The 27,685-nt window shown below is 50.8% G+C and overlaps 1 protein-coding gene across 1 annotated transcript in view; it reads right to left on the reverse strand.

Moving 5' to 3' along the window:
• LOC130110470 (thyrotropin-releasing hormone-degrading ectoenzyme-like) overlaps positions 1–19,270 on the reverse strand; it is a 373,072-nt gene extending 353,802 nt beyond the window's left edge. Inside the window, exon 1 of the mRNA XM_056277578.1 lies at positions 18,785–19,270. Coding sequence (XP_056133553.1) covers positions 18,785–19,270 — 486 coding nt within the window. The remainder of the gene's footprint in view (positions 1–18,784) is intronic.
• Positions 19,271–27,685: the final 8,415 nt, after the last annotated feature.

Genomic DNA, 27,685 nt, shown 5'->3' on the forward strand with positions numbered 1-27,685 from the left:
TAATCACAATGGAGTTGTTGACCAAATTAAATGAATTACCCGTCTGAAAATAAAGCTAGCAGTTAGCAGTGACGTTAGCTTAAGTGTTCTGTGGCGCTGTTTGATCCGAACCGGACGTCAGCCAACTCCTTTAACCAGCTGACGAGTCAATCTGCCCGGGGGTTGCCGTGGTAACTGCGCGTGCTTCATTTCTACTGAGCGAGACAGAGACAACAGCGAGAATTGGTTCAGCGGAGCCTCTCAAAAGCCTTCCGTCAACCAAAACCCGCAGCCCGCAGCTCCAGAGCTCCAGAGCATCAGAGCCTCAGAGCTCCAGAGCATCAGAGCATCAGAGCATCAGAGGTCCAGAGCATCAGAGCCTCAGAGCATCAGAGCCTCAGAGCATCAGAGGTCCAGAGCATCAGAGCCTCAGAGCATCAGAGCATCAGAGCCTCAGAGCATCAGAGCCTCAGAGCATCAGAACATCAGAGCATCAGAGCCTCAGAGCATCAGAGGTCCAGAGCATCAGAGCCTCAGAGCTCCAGAGCATCAGAGCCTCAGAGCATCAGAGCATCAGAGCCCCAGAGCATCAGAGCCTCAGAGCATCAGAGCATCAGAGCCTCAGAGCCTCAGAGCATCAGAGCCTCAGAGCATCAGAGCATCAGAGCTCCAGAGCATCAGAGCCTCAGAGCATCAGAGCCTCAGAGCATCAGAGCCTCAGAGCCTCAGAGCATCCGAGCCAACGCAGCTTCCTGCACGTCTCCGTCCAGTCTGCTGTTCTTGCTGTGGAACATGAGCGAGTTAAAGACAAGGCCGTTTTCCATGTTCTCTGAAAACCCGCTCCTCCGTCTGTAGTAGGCCCCGGTTAGACTGCAGGCAGAGCCGACTTTAGGACTGACTGTCCAGGCTGCTATTTGCAAGTGATCAGCTCGGATTTGGCTTTGTTCGGCCTGTGGCCACATCGTCGACCGATCTGCATTGGTTGCTGTGGTAACGACGTAGGCGTGGACGTTGCACGTGTGTTGTGTGGCGTAATATGCTGGCCACTTCATGCAGACAGACAACAACAACAAGACCCCATGGAGACATGTCAGCTCACCCTTCAGGCACCGTCAGGTCGCGGTGCAGAACCCGTCCGTCGCACCAGACAACACCAGCGACGGAGAAGGCTGGTCTAGACCACGGAGGAGGCTGGTCTAGACCACAGTGTTCCGTGCTGCGGTCGCGGCAGGCTTCGCTAGGCAGCGCGAGGTGTGGCCCAGCCCGGACACGGTTGGCTGGTGGGGAGATGGAGTCCTCGGGACCTCTGACGATGACGATCTGTGACCGCCCACGACCCAGTCTCGTACGACAAGACACGCAGCTCGGCCGGGCAGTATGTGTGCAGAAGCGGGTCGCAGTTTCCCTGTACGGGCTAGTCACCGGGTCAGGGTACCGAACCGCTGCACGTGTCTTTGGGATGGGAAAAGTGACCGTGTGCCTCATCCCCGACTTCATGGTCGCTGTTAGCAGAGCTGTCGGTGACAGCCATCGGACGACCGCTTGGCCTGTCCCCGAGGATTCCAGCCACTACCCCATAAAATGGGCAACTGCTTCGCCCAGCCTCGCTTTTGTGGTTCGCATCTTCAGTCTTCTTATATTTTGACTTTAAACTTTTTACTTTCCGTTGACACTGCAACCATGTCCTCCTGAATCCCCTCTCTAGCATGCTGCGAGATTCAAATACCGCCTTGTTCCTGTACATGCCGTCAAGCTTTGTGTGAACTGTGGCCTGTGGCACCCCCCCCCCCAAAAGAGCTATGAGACAGTTCGCTTCGCCGTCTGTCCAGGGACTATTGTTCTCCTTTTTTTAGGTCGTCTTCCTTCTCGTTGCACGTGGGTTTGAACTTCCGCGCTCGGAGTCTGACGTTAACATGTGTTGTGTCACCTTGCGAGTGACGTAATGGACAGTTTGAAATCCGATTTGAGTGGCTAGAGCGTCCACACTGAGACACATCTTTAGAAATCCGATTTGAATCAGATATGAAACCACCTCCACATGTGGCTCAAATCTGATTTGCAAAGATCAGATTCCAATGTGTTTTTTGCTGTTCAGACTACATAAATGAAATCAGATTCCAATCTGGATTTGCCAAAAATCGGATTTGGACTGCCAGTCTAAACGGGATATTAGAGTCTATGGAGCACCTGAGGCGCCTGTTGTTGCTTAAAGCTCCAGTTTTCAAAAACCATCAGTCATACAGCTTTTGGAGTCACAGCACACAATTTTTTTTCTACATTTCTACTTAAATTTGTGTGTTAGAAGTGAAAGATGTAGGAGCAGGAACAGCAGAAGCACAAACATTTTCAGAAAGGCAGAACAGCTGGAGTTTAGAGCGGGCGTGACGTCACCCACTCTAACCTCTCCAATACACACCAATTATAAAGTCAAACTCAGGAAAAACATAAAACTTAAACTGCAATAAATCAAAACTATAAAAGATATCACACGTGAATGTATGCATAGCAGAAACACTATAAAAGATATCACACATCTGAATGTAAGAAGCTTCATAGCAGGAAGTCTTGTAACCTGTTTAAAGTTTAAATGAAGTTTCTGGCTGAAAGTATGCCAACGTAGATACATTTCAAAGAGCAGAAGGTTTTTGAGGATTTGAACATTCTCTCCATTCATTTCAATGAGAAAAACATTCATAAAAAGATTAGTATTTTAAAAAGTATAACTATTAGGAAAAAGTTGAATGTGAGCAGAAATGTCCTAAAAAAGCTAAACATTTTGATAGTTGAATGGTTTCCGTAGCACAAAGTATGCAGAAGTAGTTAGATGCCAAAAAGCATACGGAAGAAGAATAAGAAGAATAGAATAACAACACTAACTACGAAAAGCATTTCCTGCAGAAACCGCGTGTGAATGCTGATAGCTGAAGGAAATTGCTGAAGCGAAACTGAAAATGGCTGATAAACCAGCTGATATGAACTGAAATGTATTTAATTACCTAACTGAAAATCATGCATGCTAAAGTGTAATAGTGGCAGTTGGAAACTGAAGTCAGTACCTACAGAAGCTGAAAATGCTGAAATCTTAACTGGAAGCTGGAACATCATCGCCTACAGGCAGAACTGGGAGCTGAAGTGCATTACTATAGGAAAAGCTGGAGTGTATCAGCTGAAGAATCGGAGAGTTGAAAAAATGTAGTTGAAACAGCTGAAACGAAAAATTATATATTGCCAAAGCTGGAAGCTAAATTGAAATACCTTGAAACTTCTTCTGTCTGATATTAATACAAAGACTTTTTTTTTACAAAGTTTTGAACAAAGTGTATGAGTTTAAATACTTGGGGTCGACTGTCCAAAGTAACGGGGAGTGCAGGAGAGAGGTGGAGAAGAGAGAGCAGGCAGGGTGGAGTGGGTGGAGAAGAGTGTCAGGAGTGATGTGTGACAGAAGGGTATCAGCAAGAGTTAAAGGGAAGGTTTACAAGATGGTAGTGAGACCAGCTATGTTGTATGGTTTGGAGACAGTGGTACTGACGAAAAGACAGGAGGTGGAGCTGGAGGTGGCAGAGATGAAGATGGTAAGATTTTCAATGGGAGTGATTAAGGACAGGATTAGGAAGGAGTATATTAGAGGGACCGCTCAGGTTGGACGGTTTGGAGACAAAGCAAGAGAGGCAAGATTGAGATGGTGTGGACATATGTGGAGGAGAGATGCTGGGTATACTGGGAGAAGGATGCTGAATATGGAGCTGCCAGGGAAGAGGAGAAGAGGAAGGCCAAAGAGGAGGTTTATGGAGGTGGTGAGGGAGGACATGCAGGTGGCTGGTGTGACAGGAAGATGCAGAGGACAGGAAGAGATGGAGACGGATAATCCGCTGTGGCGACCCCTAACGGGAGCAGCCAAAAGTAGTAATAGTAGTAGTAGTAGTGGTGGTAGTAGTGGTAGTAGTGATTGTAGTAGTAGTAGTAGTAGCAGTAGTACATTACATTAAAGTCATTTAGCTGACGCTTTTATCCAAAGCGACTTACAATAAGTGCATCATTTAACGTAGGAAGTCAGGAGAACTACTAGTCATCAGAGGTCATAAGTGCATCTAAACAAGCATCTAAGAGCAAAACCAGTGCTAAAGTAAAAGAGCAAGAAAGAGATTGATTTTTTGTTTTTTTAAATGAGTTAATACAATAAGTGGTAAGAGCAAGTAACAGGCTAGTAGTTCTTGAAGAGGTGAGTTTTCAACCTGCTCTGAAAGATGGGCAGCGACTCTGCTGTCCTGACATCAGTGGGGAGTTCATTCCACCACTGTGGGTCCAGGACAGAAAAGAGCCGGGACCGGGTCGATCGGCATCAGGGGCCTCTGAGTGACGGGGCAACCAGGCGTCCTGAGGCAGCAGAGCGAAGTGGTCAGGCGGGGGTGTAGGGCTTGACCATGGCCTGGAGATAGGAAGGAGCTGTTCCTTTCACTGCCCTGTAGGCTAGCACCAGAGTCTTAAACTGGATGCGAGCAGCTCCTGGGAGCCAGTGTAGGGACATGAGAAGGGGAGTTGTGTGGGAGAACTTAGGGAGGTTGAACACCAGACGAGCTGCAGCTTTCTGAACAAGCTCCAGAGGTCTGATGGCCGACGCCGGGGCGCCAGCGAGGAGGGAGCTGCCGTAGTCCAGCCGGGAGATGACCAGGGTCTGGATGAGCACCTGTGTCATCTCGTCGGTGAGGAATGGGAGAATCCTCCTGATGTTATACAGGAGATATCTGCAGGAGCGAGCAACCGATGCAACGTTTGCAGCAAACGACAGTTGGTCGTCCAGGATCACACCCAGATTCCTCACAGTCCGAGTTGGCGTCACCACGGTGTTGTCATGGTGATGGCCAGGTCTCGGTGTGGGCAACCTTTCCCCGGGAGGAACATCAGCTCTGTCTTGTCCAGATTGAGCTTCAGGTGGTGTGTCGCCGTCCACTCCGAGATGTCAGTCAAGCACACAGCAATGTGTGTCTCTACTCGTGTATCAGAGGGAGGGAAGGACAAGATCAGCTGGTGTCATCGGCAGAACAATGGTAAGAGAAGTCATGCGAGCGAATAACAGAAGCCAGTAATAGTAGTGGCAGTAGTAGTAGTACTGTCGACATGAAGTAATATGTGTAGTGTACTGTTTATATGTAGTAATATGTGTAGCTTGGTGTAGTGTAGTGTCTATATACGATATACTGTACTGTGGTACTGTTAATCAGCATGTACTGTGGTACTATCTCAATATGTACTGTGGAACTATGTTAGTCAGTATGCACTGTGGGGCACTATGTTAGTATGACCTGTGGTACTGCGTTAGTGTGTTGTCACCGAGGGAAGATGCTAGCTGTCTTGTTTTTGATAGTGAAGTGATTTTCCTTGTGACCGACAGCATTTCCTGCCGTATCACCAGCCTCCCTCCTCTGACAGAGACATTTCCTGCCGTGTCACCAGCCTCCCTCCTCTGACAGAGACATTTCCTGCCGTGTCACCGGCCTCCCTCCTCTGACAGAGACATTTCCTGCCGTGTCACCAGCCTCCCTCCTCTGACAGAGACATTTCCTGCCGTGTCACCGGCCTCCCTCCTCTGACAGAGACATTTCCTGCCGTGTCACCGGCCTCCCTCCTCTGACAGAGACATTTCCTGCCGTGTCACCGGCCTCCCTCCTCTGACAGAGACATTTCCTGCCGTGTCACCGGCCTCCCTCCTCTGACAGAGACATTTCCTGCCGTGTCACCCGCCTCCCTCCTCTGACAGAGACATTTCCTGCCGTGTCACCGGCCTCCCTCTTCTGACAGAGACATTTCCTGCCGTGTCACCGGCCTCCCTCCTCTGACAGAGACATTTCCTGCCGTGTCACCGGCCTCCCTCCTCTGACAGAGACATTTCCTGCCGTGTCACCGGCCTCCCTCCTCTGACAGAGACATTTCCTGCCGTGTCACCGGCCTTCCTCCTCTGACAGAGACATTTCCTGCCGTGTCACCGGCCTCCCTCCTCTGACAGAGACATTTCCTGCCGTGTCACCGGCCTCCCTCTTCTGACAGAGACATTTCCTGCCGTGTCACCGGCCTCCCTCCTCTGACAGAGACATTTCCTGCCGTGTCACCGGCCTCCCTCCTCTGACAGAGACATTTCCTGCCGTGTCACCGGCCTCCCTCTTCTGACAGAGACATTTCCTGCCGTGTCACCAGCCTTCCTCCTCTGACAGAGACATTTCCTGCCGTGTCACCGGCCTCCCTCCTCTGTCAGAGACATTTCCTGCCGTGTCACCGGCCTTCCTCCTCTGACAGAGACATTTCCTGCCGTGTCACCGGCCTTCCTCCTCTGACAGAGACATTTCCTGCCGTGTCACCGGCCTCCCTCCTCTGACAGAGACATTTCCTGCCGTGTCACCAGCCTTCCTCTTCTGACAGAGACATTTCCTGCCGTGTCACCAGCCTTCCTCCTCTGACAGAGAAATTTCCTGCCGTGTCACCGGCCTTCCTCTTCTGACAGAGACATTTCCTGCCGTGTCACCGGCCTTCCTCCTCTGACAGAGACATTTCCTGCCGTGTCACCGGCCTCCCTCCTCTGACAGAGACATTTCCTGCCGTGTCACCGGCCTTCCTCCTCTGACAGAGACATTTCCTGCCGTGTCACCAGCCTCCCTCCTCTGACAGAGACATTTCCTGCCGTGTCACCAGCCTCCCTCCTCTGACAGAGACATTTCCTGCCGTGTCACCGGCCTCCCTCCTCTGACAGAGACATTTCCTGCCGTGTCACCGGCCTCCCTCCTCTGACAGAGACATTTCCTGCCGTGTCACCGGCCTCCCTCCTCTGACAGAGACATTTCCTGCCGTGTCACCGGCCTCCCTCCTCTGACAGAGACATTTCCTGCCGTGTCACCGGCCTCCCTCCTCTGACAGAGACATTTCCTGCCGTGTCACCAGCCTCCCTCCTCTGACAGAGACATTTCCTGCCGTGTCACCGGCCTTCCTCTTCTGACAGAGACATTTCCTGCCGTGTCACCGGCCTCCCTCCTCTGACAGAGACATTTCCTGCCGTGTCACCGGCCTTCCTCCTCTGACAGAGACATTTCCTGCCGTGTCACCGGCCTCCCTCCTCTGTCAGAGACATTTCCTGCCGTGTCACCGGCCTTCCTCCTCTGACAGAGACATTTCCTGCCGTGTCACCGGCCTTCCTCCTCTGTCAGAGACATTTCCTGCCGTGTCACCGGCCTTCCTCTTCTGACAGAGACATTTCCTGCCGTGTCACCGGCCTTCCTCCTCTGACAGAGACATTTCCTGCCGTGTCACCAGCCTCCCTCTTCTGACAGAGACATTTCCTGCCGTGTCACCGGCCTCCCTCCTCTGACAGAGACATTTCCTGCCGTGTCACCGGCCTCCCTCCTCTGACAGAGACATTTCCTGCCGTGTCACCGGCCTCCCTCCTCTGACAGAGACATTTCCTGCCGTGTCACCGGCCTCCCGTCCTCTGACAGAGACATTTCCTGCCGTGTCACCAGCCTCCCTCCTCTGTCAGAGACATTTCCTGCCGTGTCACCAGCCTTCCTCCTCTGACAGAGACATTTCCTGCCGTGTCACCAGCCTTCCTCCTCTGACAGAGACATTTCCTGCCGTGTCACCGGCCTCCCTCCTCTGACAGAGACATTTCCTGCCGTGTCACCGGCCTCCCTCCTCTGACAGAGACATTTCCTGCCGTGTCACCGGCCTCCCTCCTCTGACAGAGACATTTCCTGCCGTGTCACCGGCCTCCTCCTCTGACAGAGACATTTCCTGCCGTGTCACCGGCCTCCCTCCTCTGACAGAGACATTTCCTGCCGTGTCACCGGCCTCCGTCCTCTTGACAGAGACATTTCCTGCCGTGTCACCGGCCTTCCTCCTCTGTCAGAGACATTTCCTGCCGTGTCACCGGCCTCCCTCCTCTGTCAGAGACATTTCCTGCCGTGTCACCGGCCTTCCTCCTCTGACAGAGACATTTCCTGCCGTGTCACCGGCCTTCCTCCTCTGACAGAGACATTTCCTGCCGTGTCACCGGCCTTCCTCCTCTGACAGAGACATTTCCTGCCGTGTCACCGGCCTCCCTCCTCTGACAGAGACATTTCCTGCCGTGTCACCGGCCTCCCTCCTCTGACAGAGACATTTCCTGCCGTGTCACCGGCCTCCCTCCTCTGACAGAGACATTTCCTGCCGTGTCACCGGCCTCCTCCTCTGACAGAGACATTTCCTGCCGTGTCACCAGCCTCCCTCCTCTGACAGAGACATTTCCTGCCGTGTCACCGGCCTCCTCCTCTGACAGAGACATTTCCTGCCGTGTCACCAGCCTTCCTCCTCTGACAGAGACATTTCCTGCCGTGTCACCGGCCTCCCTCCTCTGACAGAGACATTTCCTCTGCCGTGTCACCGGCCTCCCTCCTCTGACAGAGACATTTCCTGCCGTGTCACCAGCCTCCCTCCTCTGACAGAGACATTTCCTGCCGTGTCACCGGCCTCCCTCCTCTGACAGAGACATTTCCTGCCGTGTCACCGGCCTCCCTCCTCTGACAGAGACATTTCCTGCCGTGTCACCAGCCTCCCTCCTCTGACAGAGACATTTCCTGCCGTGTCACCGGCCTTCCTCCTCTGACAGAGACATTTCCTGCCGTGTCACCGGCCTTCCTCCTCTGACAGAGACATTTCCTGCCGTGTCACCGGCCTCCCTCCTCTGACAGAGACATTTCCTGCCGTGTCACCGGCCTCCCTCCTCTGACAGAGACATTTCCTGCCGTGTCACCGGCCTCCCTCCTCTGACAGAGACATTTCCTGCCGTGTCACCGGCCTTCCTCCTCTGACAGAGACATTTCCTGCCGTGTCACCGGCCTTCCTCCTCTGACAGAGACATTTCCTGCCGTGTCACCGGCCTCCCTCCTCTGACAGAGACATTTCCTGCCGTGTCACCGGCCTCCCTCCTCTGTCAGAGACATTTCCTGCCGTGTCACCGGCCTTCCTCCTCTGACAGAGACATTTCCTGCCGTGTCACCGGCCTCCCTCCTCTGACAGAGACATTTCCTGCCGTGTCACCGGCCTTCCTCCTCTGACAGAGACATTTCCTGCCGTGTCACCGGCCTTCCTCTTCTGACAGAGACATTTCCTGCCGTGTCACCGGCCTCCCTCCTCTGACAGAGACATTTCCTGCCGTGTCACCGGCCTTCCTCCTCTGACAGAGACATTTCCTGCCGTGTCACCAGCCTTCCTCCTCTGACAGAGACATTTCCTGCCGTGTCACCGGCCTCCCTCCTCTGTCAGAGACATTTCCTGCCGTGTCACCGGCCTCCCTCCTCTGTCAGAGACATTTCCTGCCGTGTCACCGGCCTCCCTCCTCTGACAGAGACATTTCCTGCCGTGTCACCGGCCTCCCTCCTCTGACAGAGACATTTCCTGCCGTGTCACCGGCCTCCCTCCTCTGACAGAGACATTTCCTGCCGTGTCACCGGCCTCCCTCCTCTGACAGAGACATTTCCTGCCGTGTCACCGGCCTTCCTCTTCTGACAGAGACATTTCCTGCCGTGTCACCGGCCTCCCTCCTCTGTCAGAGACATTTCCTGCCGTGTCACTGGCCTCCCTCCTCTGTCAGAGACATTTCCTGCCGTGTCACCGGCCTCCCTCCTCTGACAGAGACATTTCCTGCCGTGTCACCGGCCTCCCTCCTCTGACAGAGACATTTCCTGCCGTGTCACCGGCCTCCCTCCTCTGACAGAGACATTTCCTGCCGTGTCACCGGCCTTCCTCTTCTGACAGAGACATTTCCTGCCGTGTCACCGGCCTTCCTCTTCTGACAGAGACATTTCCTGCCGTGTCACCGGCCTCCCTCCTCTGACAGAGACATTTCCTGCCGTGTCACCGGCCTTCCTCCTCTGACAGAGACATTTCCTGCCGTGTCACCGGCCTCCCTCCTCTGACAGAGACATTTCCTGCCGTGTCACCGGCCTCCCTCCTCTGACAGAGACATTTCCTGCCGTGTCACCGGCCTTCCTCTTCTGACAGAGACATTTCCTGCCGTGTCACCAGCCTCCCTCCTCTGACAGAGACATTTCCTGCCGTGTCACCAGCCTCCCTCCTCTGTCAGAGACATTTCCTGCCGTGTCACCAGCCTCCCTCCTCTGTCAGAGACATTTCCTGCCGTGTCACCGGCCTCCCTCCTCTGACAGAGACATTTCCTGCCGTGTCACCGGCCTTCCTCCTCTGACAGAGACATTTCCTGCCGTGTCACCGGCCTTCCTCCTCTGACAGAGACATTTCCTGCCGTGTCACCGGCCTCCCTCCTCTGACAGAGACATTTCCTGCCGTGTCACCGGCCTCCCTCCTCTGACAGAGACATTTCCTGCCGTGTCACCGGCCTCCCTCCTCTGTCAGAGACATTTCCTGCCGTGTCACCGGCCTTCCTCCTCTGACAGAGACATTTCCTGCCGTGTCACCGGCCTTCCTCCTCTGACAGAGACATTTCCTGCCGTGTCACCGGCCTCCCTCCTCTGACAGAGACATTTCCTGCCGTGTCACCAGCCTCGTCTAACAGATGCTATTTTCATCCAGCAGTTGTGTTCTTGTTGTTGAGCTGGTCACGTCTTCACATCGTATCTCGTCACCTGCTGTCAGAACAGAGGCTATCTTAAGAAACCTGCTCTCCAAACACCAGCTACTGGTCTACACACATGTACCTGCAGGCCTCTCGTTGGATGTTGCCTAAATTAGACTGATTTAGGCCTTTTACATTAGTGCCAAGTAACAACTCACCAGTCCTGCTAGCCAGACCTCCTCTCAGGCTTTGCTTCCACAACATGTGGCTGAAATAGCCACGCTGACAGTTCAGTCGCCTTGTTTGGGAATTCTCCCGGGCAGCATGGAAACATACCAACATCCTCTGTGAGGAAGGATCATCTTGAGAATGGGAATGGTTCACAACTGCAGTCATGGCACCTTGTTGTAAATGATATCAATCAATCAACTACTCAGTAAGTCCATCAATCGATCAATCTTTATGCATACAACATGTCAAGTATCAGATGAAGATGCAGGTTACATCAGGGCAAGTTTGTGGTGAGGGGGAAATGACCATCTAACTATACGTGTGTGTCTATATACTTTCATACACGCAGCCACATTTCCATCACTACAGGAAGTGATGTCGCCATATTTAACTGTACGACTCCCGGGTGAACTTGGATGGCAGGGCGGGGCATTGGGGGTAGGATGGCGGGGTGGGGCATCAGGGGTAGGTGAGCTCTTTGTATCACACGATTGGTTGAATCGGACACATACCACCTTGAGTAGACTAAAACATTCATGATGATTAAACAAAACTGTACCACACAAAAACTACACTACAGTTATACTACAACCATAGAACAATAGCACAGTTACACTACATCTATTCTACAGTATTACTAAAAATACACTACTTTTCAAACCCTGGATAGTTCCATGACATCTGTGTTACAGTTATGCTGTACTTATACTACAGTTATGATTTATTACTTTATTATTTTATATGTTATGTTTATTCTTTATTATTTTGTTTGTCAGGGCTGATGCAAAAACTGTCAGAGCTGCCCCCCACGCCCTCCCAGGACTCCCCCTCTTCATCAACTCTTCATCCCTCTCTCATTGTCTCCCTGATCTTGACCACGCCCCCTGCCCTAGTTTCTCTCCTGTTTGTCTCTCTCTCTCTCTCTCTTCCGGTGTAGGGCATGCAGAGCAGAAGTCCACCACCTGCATCTCATCTACTGCAATCAACCCTGCTCCTTATACACCCAGCCTGGCCAGATCATGGTGCGCCTTATACACCACTTTTTACACTATTAACCATTTTTTACAGTGTTTACCACTTTCTACAGTGGTAACCACTTTTTAGAGTGTTAACCACTTTATACACTGTTAACCACTTTTTACACTATTAACCATTTTTTACAGTGTTTACCACTTTCTACAGTGGTAACCACTTTTTACACTGTTAACCACTTTATACACTGTTAACCACTTTTTACAGTGTTTACCACTTTCTACAGTGGAAACCACTTTTTACAGTGTTAACCACTTTATACACTGTTAACCACTTTTTACAGTGTTAACCACTTTATACACTGTTAACCACTTTATACACTGTTAACCACTTTTTACAGTGTTTACCACTTTCTACAGCGGTAACCACTTTTTACATTGTTTACCACTTTATACACTGTTAACCACTTTTTACACTATTAACCACTTTTACAGTGTTTACCACTTTCTACAGCGGTAACCACTTTTTACATTGTTTACCACTTTCTACAGTGGTAACCACTTTTTACACTGATAACCACTTTTTACAGTGTTTACCCCTTTCTACAGTGGTAACCACTTTTTACACTGTTAACCACGTTTTACACTGTTAACCACTTTTTACACTGTTAACCACTTTTTACAGTGGTAACTGCTTCTATGAAACACAACTAAGGGGTTCAAGATCAGGAGCATGCTGCAGGCAGATCTAATATTATTATTAAAAATTATATATATGTGTGTTTGTGTGTGTATATTATATATATATTGTGGCGGACACTAGGGGCTATGCCTCTCACCCAGCAGGACTGAGCTGGGGGCGTGGTTTACGTTCCCGGGCTCGCCGGTGCAGGGTTGTTCCTACTTGGTTTTGGAGCTGAGGAATAAAGTTCAAACTCACCTGCGTCTGCTGTGTTTTTCCTCATCCTGCCACATTGGTGAATTGATCATGTTTGGAGCAGAAGAGGAGTGTGAATCCACTTCGGCCACGCCGCCCCAACTCTCACAGCCGGCCGTTCTCGCTGCGGCTGTGAAGCTCCCAGAGTTCTGGCAGAGCGACCCGGCCTCGTGGTTCCGGCATGTCGAGGCGCTGTTCCACCCGCGTGGAATCTCCGCGGACGACTCCAGATACTATCTTGTCGTCGCTGCGCTGGACCAGCAGTCCACACGCCGGGCCATGCAGCTGTTGCGCCCCCCCCCCCCCTCCGCAACACGGTAAATACGTCGCCCTCAAACATCCTCTGCTCCGGAGGTACAGTCTATCTGCCGCAGAGAGGGCAGATAGGATCCTTTCCCTATCCGGTTTGGGCGACGGGACGGCTGTGGATCTCATGGACAATATGCTGTCGCTGCTAGGCTCAGACGAAGGCGGATTCCTTTTCCCGCACGTTTTCCTGCGCCAGCTCCCGTCTCCTGTGCGCGCGGCTTTGGCTAACTCCCCGTGTCTGGCCGCTGGTGACTGCCGAGGTTTGGCTGAGGAGGCCGATCGGGTCCTGCTGGCTACCAGACGGTTCTCTGTGCAGAGTGTGGCATCGGAGCCTCTGCAGCCAGCGTCGGAGGACGCGGACCCGGCAGTGGTGGCTGAAGTGACTGCCCAGAGACGGCGCGGGAGCGGCCTCTGTTTCTTCCACCAGCGGTTCGGCGGCAAGGCGAGGCGCTGCGTCCCTCCGTGCACGTTTGAGACGGCGGGAAACTCCAGGGCAGCGCTCAGTAGCAGCTGTGGGCGCTGGTGGACGTAGTGAGCTGCTCTTCATTAAGGACACGATGTCAGGAAGACGGTTTCTGGTGGACTCCGGCTCGCAAAAGAGCCTACTCCCTCCTGCTAAGACAGACAGGTCGGCCGAAGGCGGCGGCCCACAGTTAAGTGCAGCTAACGGTTCATCCATTGCGACGTTTGCACCAGGTTGGTGACTGTTTGCTTCCACGGGCGCCATTTTGAGTGGGACTTTGTAGTGGCCGCCATTACGGTTCCTATTATCGGCGCGGATGTTCTGTGTGCTAATGGTCTGCTGGTTGATGTTGCAAACCGCCGTTTAATTGATGCTGTGTCTTTCGCCACTGTTCCGTGCGAGACAGGGGGAGCCGGGCCGTTAACACACGCTAACTTTTTAGCATTAGGTGATGTTTTTCAGCGCTTGCTGGCGGATTCTCCATCGGTGACTCCACCTGCCTTTTCCACCGCGGTTACTAAACACGGGGTAGAACATTTCATTCCCACTCTGGGACCGCCAGTTTTGGCGCGCGCGCGGCGCCTCCACGCGGTAAAATGGGCTCCAGCTAAGGAGGAGTTCGCCATCATGGAGCGTCTGGGTATAGTGAGGCATTCCAACAGCCCGTGGGCCTCGCCGCTTCACATGGTGCCCAAGGCGGATGGGTCGTGGCGCCGCTATCCCATCCCACACATACAGGACTTTTCCATACGCCTGGCAGGTACCACTATCCTCTCTAAGGTGGACCTGGTGCGCAGCTATCATCAGGTTCCCGTGCACAGAGGACGTGCCCAAGACCGCAGTGATCACCCCATTTGGGCTTTTTGAGTTCATGCGCATGCCTTTTGGCTTGAAGGGGGCAGCGCAAACCTTTCAGAGGCTGATGGACTCGGTGTTGCGTGACCTTGCTTTCGTGTTCGTTTATCTCGACGACATATTAGTGGCCAGTCCGTCAGCTGAAGAGCACCTGGCGCACCTGAAACAGATTTTCCGTCGTCTGGACGAACACGGCATGATAGTCAACCCGGCCAGGTGTCAATTTGGACTGCCGGTGATTGACTTCTTGGGTCACCGCATTTCGCCGCAAGGCGCGGTCCCGTTGCCTTCTAAGGTGCAAGCGGTGGCGGAATTTCCCCGCCCGGTCTCTGTTAAGGCATTGCAGGAATTCTTGGGCATGGTGAATTTCTATAACCGTTTCCTCCCTCGCGCTGCCCACCTCCTTCAGCCACTTTACGAAGCCCTGCGGCTTAAGAAGGCTAACGACTTTGTCGACTGGACTCCCGAACGGGTCCAGGCCTTTGACGGAGCTAAGTGCGCCCTGGCTAATGCTGCCCTCCTCGCCCATCCCACACCCACAGCATCCATAGCTTTAACAACCGATGCATCTGACATAGCTGTGGGGGCTGTGGTTGAACAGCGCGTGGCGAATGCGTGGCAGCCACTCGCATTTTTTAGCCGTAAACTGCGAGATAGCGAGCGCAAGTACAGCGTTTTTGACCGGGAGTTGCTGGCACTGCACCTTGCAACCCGGCATTTCCGCTTCCTGCTGGAGGGTCGCCCATTCACGGCTTATGTGGATCATAAGCCGCGTACTTTCGCCATGTCCAAGGTGACTGAGCCGTGGTCTGCTCGTCAGCAGCGCCACCTGGCGGCGATCTCCGAGTTCACAACTGACATTCAGCATGTGGCCGGGAAGTCCAACCCTGTTGCTGATTGTCTGTCGCGTGTGCTTGTGTCCTGTGCACCTCGGTGTGGATTTCTCCACTATGGCTGCCGACCAGCCCAGCGACCCGGACGTCCTTGCCCTTTGGTCAACGCGTACCGGTCTCAAGCTAGAGGACGCTGTGATGCAGGGAGGCAGTCCCCGCCCCGTTGTTCCAGTGGACTGGCGCCGTCGAGTTTTCGATTCGATTCACTCCCTCTCGCACCCTGGAGTTCGGGCGTCAGTGAATTTGGTCGGTTCCAAGTTCGTTTGGCCTGGCCTCGGCAAGGACGTCAAGGGGTGGGCAACTGCATGTGTAGCGTGCCAGCACGCTAAGGTCCACCAGCACACTAAATCGCCCCTCGAACCGTTTCCGATCCCGGCCAGACGTTTCGACCACGTGCATATGGACCTGGTGGGCCCTCTACCTTCTTCACAGGGTTTTACGCACCTGCTCACAATGGTAGATCAGACCACCAGGTGGCCAGAGGCTGTCCCTCTGTCCTCCACAACATCCTCGGATGTTGCACGCGCATTTCTTTCCTCCTGGGTCGCCCATTTCGGCGCTCCGTCAGATATCACCTCAGACAGGGGCCCCCAGTTCGTGTCAGAGCTCTGGTCGGCACTTGCGCGATCCTTGGGTGTGCAGGTACACCGGACTACCGCGTATCACCCTCAGGCTAACGGCTTGTGTGAACGTTTTCACTGGTCACTCAAGGCAGCGCTGCGCTCTCGGATGGTAACTGGGTGGACCGTTTACCTTGGGTTATGCTCGGGTTGCGTTCGGCTCCTAAGGAGGACCTCGACGCGTCACCCGCTGAGCTGGTGCTCGGTCAGCCACTCCGCGTCCCTGGGGAATTTTTGCCTGGGAGTTCCGCTCCTCGACCCCGTCCGGCCGTTTATCCTTTTTTGTCCGACAGCACTCGGGTTCCAGGCCCCGTTCACCACTGTTTTCCGCGGTCGTTCGTGCCTGCGGAGCTCATGTCGGCTCGTTTTGTTTTTGTACGGCATGATGCTCACCGCTCGCCCCTCCAACCCCCATACGATGGCCCATTTCGGGTTCTTGAGACGGGTCCTAAGGGTTTTGTGCTGGATATGGGTGGGCGTAGGGAGCGTGTCACGCTTGATAGGCTTAAACCGGCTCACAGGGTGGCAGGCGAAGTTGTGTTTCCGGCCCAGGTTCCCCGTCGGGGTCGTCCTCCTTCCAGGACCCCGGCAGTGTCTTCACGCGTTCAGCGTTCTGCTTCTCAGCTGGCTTTGGACTGTGTTTCACCTACTGTTTCGTCTGAGGGACGGCGCAGCCGTTATGGCAGGCTGCTTAAGCCTCCAGTGAGACACTAATTTTCTTTCCAGGAGTCCCTTCTGGGTGTTCGGGGGGGGGGGGGGCTGTGTGGCCGACACTAGGGGCTGTGCCTCTCACCCAGCAGGACTGTGAGCTGGGGGCGTGGTTTACGTTCCCGGGCTCAACGGTGCAGGGTTGTTCCTGCTGCAGTTGGTTTTTGGAGTTGAGGAATAAACATCAAACTGGCCTTGGTCTGCTGTGTTTTTCCTCATCCTGCCACAATATCATATTTAATATTTTTTAACGTATTAAATTAAATTAAATTTATTGTCATTAAAAACAATGTGCAGGCACATGTTAAAAATTAAATGAGGGCTGTGGCTTCACCAAACAGTGCAAGACAGACACACACAAACACAGCAAACACAGTATAAGATTATTGCATCAATGCGGTGTGGCATGGAGGCAGTCAGCCCTGTGGCACTGCTGAGGTGTTATGGAAGCCCAGGTTGCTTTGATAGTGGCCTTCAGCCCATCTGCATTGTTGGGTCTGGTGTCTCTCATCTTCCTCTTGACAATACCCCATAGATTCTCTTTGGGGTTCAGGTCAGGCGAGTTGGCTGGCCAATGAAGCACAGTAATACCATGGTAGTTTTGGCACTGTGGGCAGGTGACAAGTCCTGCTGGAAAATGAAATCAGCATCTCAATAAAGCTTGTCAGCAGACGGAAGCATGAAGTGCTCTAAAATTTCCTTTTAGACGGCTGCGTTGACTCTGGGCTTGCTAAAACACAGTGGACCAACACCAGCAGATGACACGGCACCCCAAATCATCACTGACTGTGGGAACTTCACACTGGACTTCAAGCAACTTGGATTCTGTGCCTCTCCACTCTTCCTCCAGACTCTGGGACCTTCATTCCCAAATGAAATGCAACATTTACTTTTATCTGAAAAGAGGACTTTGGACCACTGACCAACGGTCCAGTTCTTTTTCCCCTTATCCCTGGTAAGATGCTTCTGACGTTGTCTCTGTTTCAGGAGTGGGTTGACACTAGGAATGCGACACTTGTAGCCCAGTTCCTGGGCACGTCTGTGCGTAGTGGCTCTTGATGCACTGACTCCAGCCTCAGTCCACTCCTTGTGAAGCTCCCCCAAGTTCTTGAATCGGCCTTACTTGACAATCCTCTCAAGGCTGCGGTCTACCCTGTTGCTTGTGTACCTTTTCCTACCACACTTTTCCCTTCCAGTCAACTTTCCATGGATATGCTTTGATACAGCACTCTGCGAACAGCCAGCCTGTTCAGCAATGACCTTCTGTGGCTTATGGGGTATTGTCAAGAGGAAGGTGAGAGACACCAGACCCAACAATGCAGACGAGCTGAAGGCTGCTATCAAAGCAACCTGGGCTTCCATAACGCCTCAGCAGTGCCACAGGCTGATTGCCTCCATTCCACACCGCATGGAGGCAATCAGCCTGTGGCACAACTCCCCCTCTCATGTCCCTACACTGGCTCCCAGGAGCTGCTCGCATCCAGTTTAAGACTCTGGTGCTAGCCTACAGGGCAGTGAAAGGAACAGCTCCTTCCTATCTCCAGGCCATGGTCAAGCCCTACACTCCCGCCCGACCACCTCGCTCTGCTGCCTCGGGACGCCTGATTGCCCCGTCGCTCAGAGGCCCCTGCTACCGATCGACCCGGTCACGGCTCTTTTCTGTCCTGCCCCACAGTGGTTAAATGAACTCCCCACTGATGTCAGGACAGCGGAGTCGCTGACCATCTTTCAGCGCAGGTTGAAAACTCACCTCTTCAAGGACTACTACCCTGTTACTTGCTCATAGCACTTATTGTATTCACTCATTAAAAAAAAAAAAGTCTATATATATATATATATATATATATATCTTTCTTGCACTTTTACTTTAGCACCGGTTTTGCTCTTAAATGCTTGTTTAGATGCACTTATGACCTCTGATGACTAGTAGTTCTCCTGATTTCCTACGTTAAATGATGCACTTATTGTAAGTCGCTTTGGATAAAAGCGGCGGCTAAATGACTGGAATGTAATGTAATGAAACATGAGGCCTTTTAACATTAACATTATTTTACGATACTTATGAATACAGCTAAGTCCTTGCATGGTTTGCATAAAATCAAAAGTATTTTTGAGGCAATGCAGGCGCATGCATTTCTGTCTCCATCTCCAGACATTATGCGTTTATTTCGGACATCACACGACCCACCTGTGGGTCCCACGCCATTGTTTGAAAAGCCTTCATTAAAACACAGTGAACCAGAGGAGAGGAAGAGAAGCTCCACATTACCTCCAGGTGGTCGGCGTGGAGGATGATGAACTTGGTGGTGTTGACGCACTCCAGCTCAATGCTGACGTCTCCGGAGAAGGTGAAGTTGTCCATGTAGATGGTGAGATGCAGGTCGTAGTGTCTCGGCCTCACTGCGCCTGTCAGACGAGAGATCCTCCACGGCTGGACCACATCCTCCTCCCCACCCCTCTCCTCCCCCCGCTCCCCCTTACTGCCGTTGAACTTGGCCGACCCGCCGCTCCATCGTGGGTTAGATCCCGTCTCCTTATCCGCACTGCACTCCTCAAACCGCACACCGAGCAGCACAGCCACCGCCGTGACAATGATGAGGGTGAGGATGGAGAGGGCGAAGCCCAGCACCAGGCGTTTGTGCACCCTGATGTGGCGCTCAGTGATGCGAGGGCGGACAACCACTGAGTCGGCCCACTGGTCCGACAGTCCCCGACCGTTCCGCATGGCTCCGGGACTGCTATCGTTCAGTCCCATTTGATGAGAAACGTTCTTTTAAAGGAAGCAAAAACTGTCCGAAACTTCAGGCTCTGCTTTAGGAAACAGATTCAGATGCTGACTGTTAGAAAATGGTCTTTTATCTCCAGCTCTGCTTCCAGGTGCGTTATGTTTCATCCATATGCAAACCCAGCCATTTGAAAAGTTGCTTCAGGGTCAGAACAAATCCAGATGCCACGCTGTTTCAAATCCTCCAGTTGCATAAAGCTGGGTCCAGCCCTATCTTGGTTCAGTCTAGGCGTGCTGGATGTGTCTTCATGTGAGGAGGAAACTGGAAGTGTTCAGTCTGCGCTGAAAATTCCCTGCTGCAGGAGTTGATATGAGGAGGTGAGGAGTCACAGTAAGACCACTGAACTCCACAGTTCCAAAGAAGAAGACGATGAGGAAGAAGGCCCATTTATTACTCCAATCTCTCCAGAATTTACCACAAACTAAATGTCCTCGAGTGGACAGAAAAACCTGATTCTGAAGATTTGGAAAATCTAAAGAGGACTCAGTTTCAGCATTTCTTTAAGCGATTCTGAAATGAATGTATCTGCTTTCAAACGACAATCCTTCAGAAACAAGTTTTTGGCTTAACAGGAGAATGAAGGCGTTGATGAGGAAACCGGAAGTGGACACATACCGGGGTCACATTTAAAGTGGGCTTCTCCGAGGTGTTTTTCTGGTGAACTGCTTCCTCTTGTTTATCTCAACATGAGATAAGGGGCAGCCGGGTTAGAAAGGCTGCAAGATGAAAATACACAAGAGGGACGAGAGCGAGCAAGCGAAGAAAAGAAAAGAAAAGTGAATCGCTCTCTCGCTCTCTCGGTGGGTAAATGGATAATGAATGAGGAGAGAGACTCTGGGAATACTTCAGCGGACAGTGGGGACAGCTACATTCACACCATTACTCCACACTGTCTTTGCCTTGGACAGGATCTATGGACAGATGCTTTGAGCTCAGGTAAACAGCGGATTGATGGAGGGATGCTTTGAAAGATGGATTTACAAAATGAAACAGAGAAAAAGAGCAGAGAGCTGCTGCCATCAGGTCCAAACTCCCGGCAGAGGACAACTGTCGGATCGCCCAAACTCCCGGCAGAGGACAACTGCCGGATGGTCCAAACTCCCGGCAGAGGACAACTGCCGGATGGTCCAAACTCCCGGCAGAGGACAACTGCCGGATGGTCCAAACTCCCGGCAGAGGACAACTGCCGGATGGTCCAAACTCCCGGCAGAGGACAACTGCCGGATGGTCCAAACTCCCAGCAGAGGACAACTGCCGGATGGTCCAAACTCCCAGCAGAGGACAACTGCCGGATGGTCCAAACTCCCAGCAGAGGACAACTGCCGGATGTTCCAAACTCCCGGCAGAGGACAACTGCCGGATGTCCAACACTTTCAGATCCCTTCAGACAAATAAACCAACCACAGGGAATCGTTGACGCGTTGCTGTCCAATCCCTCCTTGTTCGTTCCGCTCAGTTCAGTTTCACGTCGCCACTGACGCCGGATAAACACCGCTCTCACAACCCCCGATACCCCACACGAACCCAGCAGAACCAGAACCGCTCCATTAATCTTCCCATGAAACCGGTAGTCCTGTATAGCAGCACGTGGCGGAAACACGTCTCTGTGCTCCGTTGAGCCTCGCGCGCAGCTGCCGTTCCGTCGTGTCGTGTCGACTGCACGAGTAGCTCTCCATCAGGGAGGCGCGCGCACATTAACGAAACAGCCGAGCTCCACGAGCTTTAAGAGCGACAAAGCTACTCCTTCCTTCTCTCTCTCTCTCCCCCTCTCTCTATCTCTCTCCCTCCCCCCCCCCTCTCTCCCCCCTCTCCGTCCCCCCCCTCTCCCTCTCCCTCTCCCTCTCTCCCTCCCCCTCTCTCTATCTCTCCCTCCCCCCCTCTCCCTCCCCCCCTCTCTATCTCTCCTCTCTCCCTCCCCCCCCTCTCTCCCCCTCTCTCTATCTCTCTCCCCCCCTCTCTCTATCCCCCCCTCTCCCTCTCTCTCTGTCTGTCTGTCCCCCCCCCTCCCTCTCTCTCTGTCTGTCTGTCTGTCTCTCTCCCCCCCCCTCTCTCTCTCTCGGAAGATAGATTCCAAACTGAAGGGAAAAAAATTAATGACGAACGACAACTGAGCGACAGAGCCGCCGTCTGCTCTCTAATAATACCTCTGTCTCTCATCCCTCTCTCTCTAGCACTATACCTCTGTCTCTCATCCCTCTCTCTCTAACACTATACCTCTCTCATCCCTCTCTCTCTAGCACTATACCTCTATATCTCTCATCCCTCTCTCTCTAGGACTATACCTCTATATCTCTCATCCCTCTCTCTCTAGCACTATACCTCTGTCTCTCATCCCTCTCTCTCTAGCACTATACCTCTGTCTCTCATCCCTCTCTCTCTAGCACTATACCTCTGTCTGTCATCCCTCTTTTAAGCACTATACCTCTGTCTCTCATCCCTCTCTTTCTAGCACTATACCTCTATCTCTAATCCCTCTCTCTCTAGCATTATACCTGTATAGCTCTCATCCCTCTCTCTCTAGCACTATACCTCTATATCTCATCCCTCTCTAGCACTATACCTATCTCTCATTCCTCTCTCTCTATACCTGTCTCTCATCCCTCTTTCTAGCATTATAACTCTATATCTTTCATCCCTCTCTCCCTAGCACTATACCTCTATCTCTAATCCCTCTCTCTCTCTAGCATTATACCTGTATAGCTCTCATCCCTCTCTCTCTAGCACTATCCCTCTATCTCTAATCCCTCTCTCTAGCACTATACCTGTATAGCTCTCATCCCTCTCTCTAGCACTATACCTCTATCTCTCATCCCTCTCTCTCTAGCACTATACCTGTATAGCTCTCATCCCTCTCTCTCTAGCACTATACCTCTATCTCTCATCCCTCTCTTTATAGCACTATACCTCTATATCTCTCATCCATCCCCCTCTAGCAATATAACTCTATAGCGCTCATCCCTCTCTCTCTAGCACTATACCTATATATATCTCATCCCTCTCTCTCTAGCGCTATACCTCTATAGCTCTCATCCCTCTCTCTAGCGCTATACCTCTCTCTCATCCCTCTCTCTCTAGCACTATACATCTATGCCTCTCATCCCTCTCTCTCTAGCATTATACCTGTATAGCTCTCATCCCTCTCTCTAGCACTATACCCCTGTCTCTCATCCCTCTCTTTCTAGCACTATACCTCTATATCTTTCATCCCTCTCTCTCTAGCACTATACCTCTATCTCTAATCCCTCTCTCTAGCACTATACCTCTATCTCTAATCCCTCTCTCTCTAGCATTATACCTGTATAGCTCTCATCCCTCTCTCTCTAGCATTATACCTGTATAGCTCTCATCCCTCTCTCTAGCACTATACCTCTGTCTCTCATCCCTCTCTTTCTAGCACTATACCTCTATATCTTTCATCCCTCTCTCTCTAGCACTATACCTCTATCTCTAATCCCTCTCTCTCTAGCACTATACCTCTATCTCTAATCCCTCTCTCTCTAGCATTATACCTGTATAGCTCTCATCCCTCTCTCTCTAGCACTATACCTCTGTCTCTCATCCCTCTCTCTAGCACTATACCTCTATATCTCATCCCTCTCTTTAGCACTATACCTATCTCTCATCCCTCTCTCTAGCACTATACCTCTATCTCTCATCCCTCTCTCTCTAGCACTATACCTCTGTCTGTCATCCCTCTCTTTCTAGCACTATACCTCTGTCTCTCATCCCTCTTTGTAGCATTATACCTCTATATCTTTCATCCCTCTCTCTCTAGCACTATACCTCTATCTATAATCCCTCTCTCTCTAGCATTATACCTGTATAGCTCTCATCCCTCTCTCTCTAGCACTATCCCTCTATCTCTAATCCCTCTCTCTCTAGCACTATACCTGTATAGCTCTCATCCCTCTCTCTCTAGCACTATACCTCTATCTCTCATCCCTCTCTCTAGCACTATACCTCTATCTCTCATCCCTCTCTCTCTAGCACTATACCTCTATCTCTAATCCCTCTCTCTCTAGCACTATACCTGTATAGCTCTCATCCCTCTCTCTCTAGCACTATACCTCTATCTCTCATCCCTCTCTCTCTAGCACTATACCTCTATCTCTCTAGCACTATACCTCTGTCTCTCATCCCTCTCTTTATAGCACTATACCTCTATATCTCTCATCCCTCTCTCTCTAGCACTATACCTCTGTCTCTCATCCCTCTCTTTATAGCACTATACCTCTATAGCGCTCATCCATCTCTCTGTAGCAATATAACTCTATAGCGCTCATCCCTCTCTCTCTAGCAATATACCTCTCATCCCTCTCTCTAGCACTATACCTCTATATCTCTCATCCCTCTCTCTCTAGCGCTATACCTCTATAGCTCTCATCCCTCTCTCTCTAGCGCTATACCTCTATCTCTCATCCCTCTCTCTCTAGCACTATACCTGTCTCATCCCTCTCTCTAGCACTATACATCTATGCCTCTCATCCCTCTCTCTAGCATTATACCTGTATAGCTCTCATCCCTCTCTCTCTAGCACTATACCTCTATCTCTCATCCCTCTCTCTCTAGCACTATACATCTATGCCTCTCATCCCTCTCTCTCTAACATTATACCTGTATAGCTCTCATCCCTCTCTCTCTAGCACTATACCTCTGTCTCTCATCCTTCTCTCTCTCTAGCACTATACCTCTATCTCTCATCCCTCTCTAGCACTATACCTCTATATCTGATCCCTCTCTCTAGCACTATACCTCTATCTCTCATCCCTCTCTCTAGCACTATACCTCTATATCTGATCCCTCTCTCTAGCACTATACCTCTATCTCTCATCCCTCTCTCTCTAGCACTATACCTCTGTCGGTAATCCCTCTCTTTCTAGCACTATACCTCTGTCTCTCATCCCTCTTTCTAGCACTATACCTCTATATCTTTCATCCCTCTCTCTCTAGCACTATACCTCTAACTCTCATCCCTCTCTCTCTAGCACTATACTTCTATCTCTCATCCCTCTCTCTACCACTATACCTCTATATCTCTCATCCCTCTCTCTCTAGCACTATACCTCTATATCTCTCATCCCTCTCTCTCTACCACTATACCTCTCTATCTCTCATCCCTCTCTCTCTAGCACTATACCTCTATATCTCTCATCCCTCTCTCTCTAGCACTATACCTCTATCTCTCATCCCTCTCTCTCTAGCACTATACCTGTATAGCTCTCATCCCTCTCTCTCTAGCACTATACCTCTATCTCTCATCCCTCTCTCTCTAGCACTATACCTCTGTCTGTCATCCCTCTCTTTCTAGCACTATACCTCTGTCTCTCATCCCTCTCTTTCTAGCACTATACCTCTATATCTTTCATCCCTCTCTCTAGCACTATACCTCTATCTGTAATCCCTCTCTCTCTAGCACTATACCTGTATAGCTCTCATCCCTCTCTCTCTAGCACTATACCCCTATCTCTCATCCCTCTCTCTCTAGCACTATACCTCTATCTCTCATCCCTCTCTCTAACACTATACCCCTATCTCTCATCCCTCTCTCTCTAGCACTATACCTCTATCTCTCATCCCTCTCTCTAACACTATACCTCTAACTCTCATTCCTCTCTCTCTAGCACTATACCTGTCTCATCCCTCTCTCTCTAGCACTATACCTCTATCTCTCATCCCTCTCTCTCTCTAGTACTATACCTCTATCTCTCATCCCTCTCTCTAGCACTATACCTCTATCTCTCATCCCTCTCTCTAGCACTATACCTCTATCTCTCATCCCTCTCTCTCTAGCACTATACCTGTCTCATCCCTCTCTCTCTAGCACTACACCTCTCTCTCATCCCTCTCTCTAGCACTATACCTCTATCTCTCATCCCTCTCTCTTCTCTAGCACTATACCTCTATCTCTCATCCCTCTCTCTCTAGGACTATACCTCTATCTCTCATCCCTCTCTCTCTAGCACTATACCTCAAAGTCTGTCATCCCTCTGTCTCTAGCACTGTACCTCTATCTCTCATCCTTCTCTCTCTAGCACTGTACATCTATGCCTCTCATTCCTCTCTCTCTAGCACTATACCTGTCTCATCCGTCTCTCTCTAGCACTATACCTGTCTCATCCCTCTCTCTCTAGCACTATAACTGTCTCATCCCTCTCTCTAACACTATACCTCTATCTCTCATTCCTCTCTCTCTAGCACTATACATCCATGCCTCTCATTCCTCTCTCTCTAGCACTATACCTGTCTCATCCCTCTCTCTCTAGCACTATACCTGTCTCATCCGTCTCTCTCTAGCACTATACCTGTTTCATCCGTCTCTCCCTAGCACTCTGTCTCATCCCTCTCTAACACTATACCTCTATCTCTCATTCCTCTCTCTAGCACTATACCCGTCTCATCCCTCTCTCTCTAGCACTATACATCTATGCCTCTCATCCCTCTCTCTTCTCTAGCATTATACCTGTCTCATCCCTCTCTCTCTAGCACTATACCTCTATCCTTCATCCCTCTCTCTTCTCTAGCATTATACCTGTCTCATCCCTCTCTCTCTAGCACTATACCTCTATCTCTCATCCCTCTCTCTCTAGCACTATACCTCTATCTCTCATCCCTCTCTCTAGCACTATACCTGTCTCATCCGTCTCTCTCTAGCACTATACATCTGTACCTGTCATCCCTCTCTCTTCTCTAGCACTATACCTGTCTCATCCCTCTTTCTCTAGCACTATGCATCTATGCCTCTCATCCTCGCTCTTACACCATACCTCTAAGTCTCTCATCCCTTTTACACTATACCTGTCTTTCATCCCTCTCTCTTAGACAATACCTGTCTCATCCCTCTCTCTCTACAAATATCCTGCTTCTTCTCTCATCCCTATTTTACACTATACCTGTCTCTCATCTCACTCTCACATAATACCTATTTCGCATCCCTCTCTCTGGGGGAGGAGCCCCCCAACACTGCTCCCCCACCATACTCAACAGTATGGTGTCTGGGGTGAAAAGCTACAGATTTCTGGGTTCCACAATCAGCCAGGACCAAAGGTGGGCATGCAACATAGACACAATCATCAAAAAGGCCCGGCAGAGGATGGACTTTCTCCACCAGCTCAGGAAGTTCAACCTGCCTCCGGAACTGCTGATTCAGCTCTACACTGTAATAATCCAGTCTGTCCTCTGCACATCCGTCACTGTCTGGTTTTGGATCGGCCACCAAACAGGACAGGGACAGACTACAACGGACAGTTAGGTCTGCAGAGAAAATCATTGGTGCCAACCTGCCCTCCATTCAGGACTTACACACATCCAGACTCAGGAAATGGGCAGGCAACATCACTGCAGACCCATCACACCCTGGTCACAACCTGTTCCAACTCCTCCCCTCTGGTAGGCGCTACAGAGCACTGTACCAAAAAAACAACCAGATATAAAAACAGTTTCTTTCTGCGGGCTGTCATTCAAATGAACACTTAACACCGTCAATAAACCAACCATGTTGTATATACTGTACTGTACATGTTGTATATACTGTACTTTACATGTTGTATATACTGTACATGTTGTGTCTACTGTGCTGTACATGTTGTATCTACTGCACATGTTGTATCTACTGTACTGTACATGTTGTATATACTGTACTGTACATGTTGTATCTACTGTACTGTACATGTTGTATATACTGTACATGTTGTATCTACTGTACTGTACATTGTATATACTGTACTGTATATTGTATCTACTGTACATGTTGTACATCGTACGTATACTGGTACACTGTCATGTACATCTACCTCAGGCATGTATGTCAGTAAGCTGCTAACATTTATTTCAGCATCTCTGATATATTCTCTGTACCACTGCACCTTACCACCTCTTATTCCACCTGTATCAGTCAGTCCTTGTGTATATATGTGAAGATTGTTGTGTTGTAGTGTTGTTATTCTATGTTAAGTACACTGAGAGAGCCACGAAACTAGAGTCACATTCCATGTATGTGCAAACCTACATGGCCAATAAAGTTAAGTCAAGTCCATGTTATTTGTACAGCCCAGTACCACAAATTATTACAAATGTGCCTCAGTGGGCCTAACAGCAACACAACATCCTGTCCTTAGACCCTCTCATCGGATAAGGTGCAACTCCCTAAAACCCTTTAACAGGGAGAAACAACAGGAAGAAAGCTCACGGAGAGCAACAGAGGAGGATCTCTCTCCCAAGATGCACATTGAGCAATGATGTTGTGTTAACACAATTTACACAATACAACATTGAAAGAAGATAACACAATTATAATGGAATTATAAAATATATGAAGAATATGATGAGGAGGATGCCAAGCAGGGTCCAGACACCACCAGAACAGTCTAGGACCCGAGCCACGTGAC

This window comes from Lampris incognitus, chromosome 3 (assembly GCF_029633865.1).
Source record: "Lampris incognitus isolate fLamInc1 chromosome 3, fLamInc1.hap2, whole genome shotgun sequence".
In the NCBI taxonomy this organism is placed as follows: Eukaryota; Metazoa; Chordata; class Actinopteri; order Lampriformes; family Lampridae; genus Lampris; species Lampris incognitus.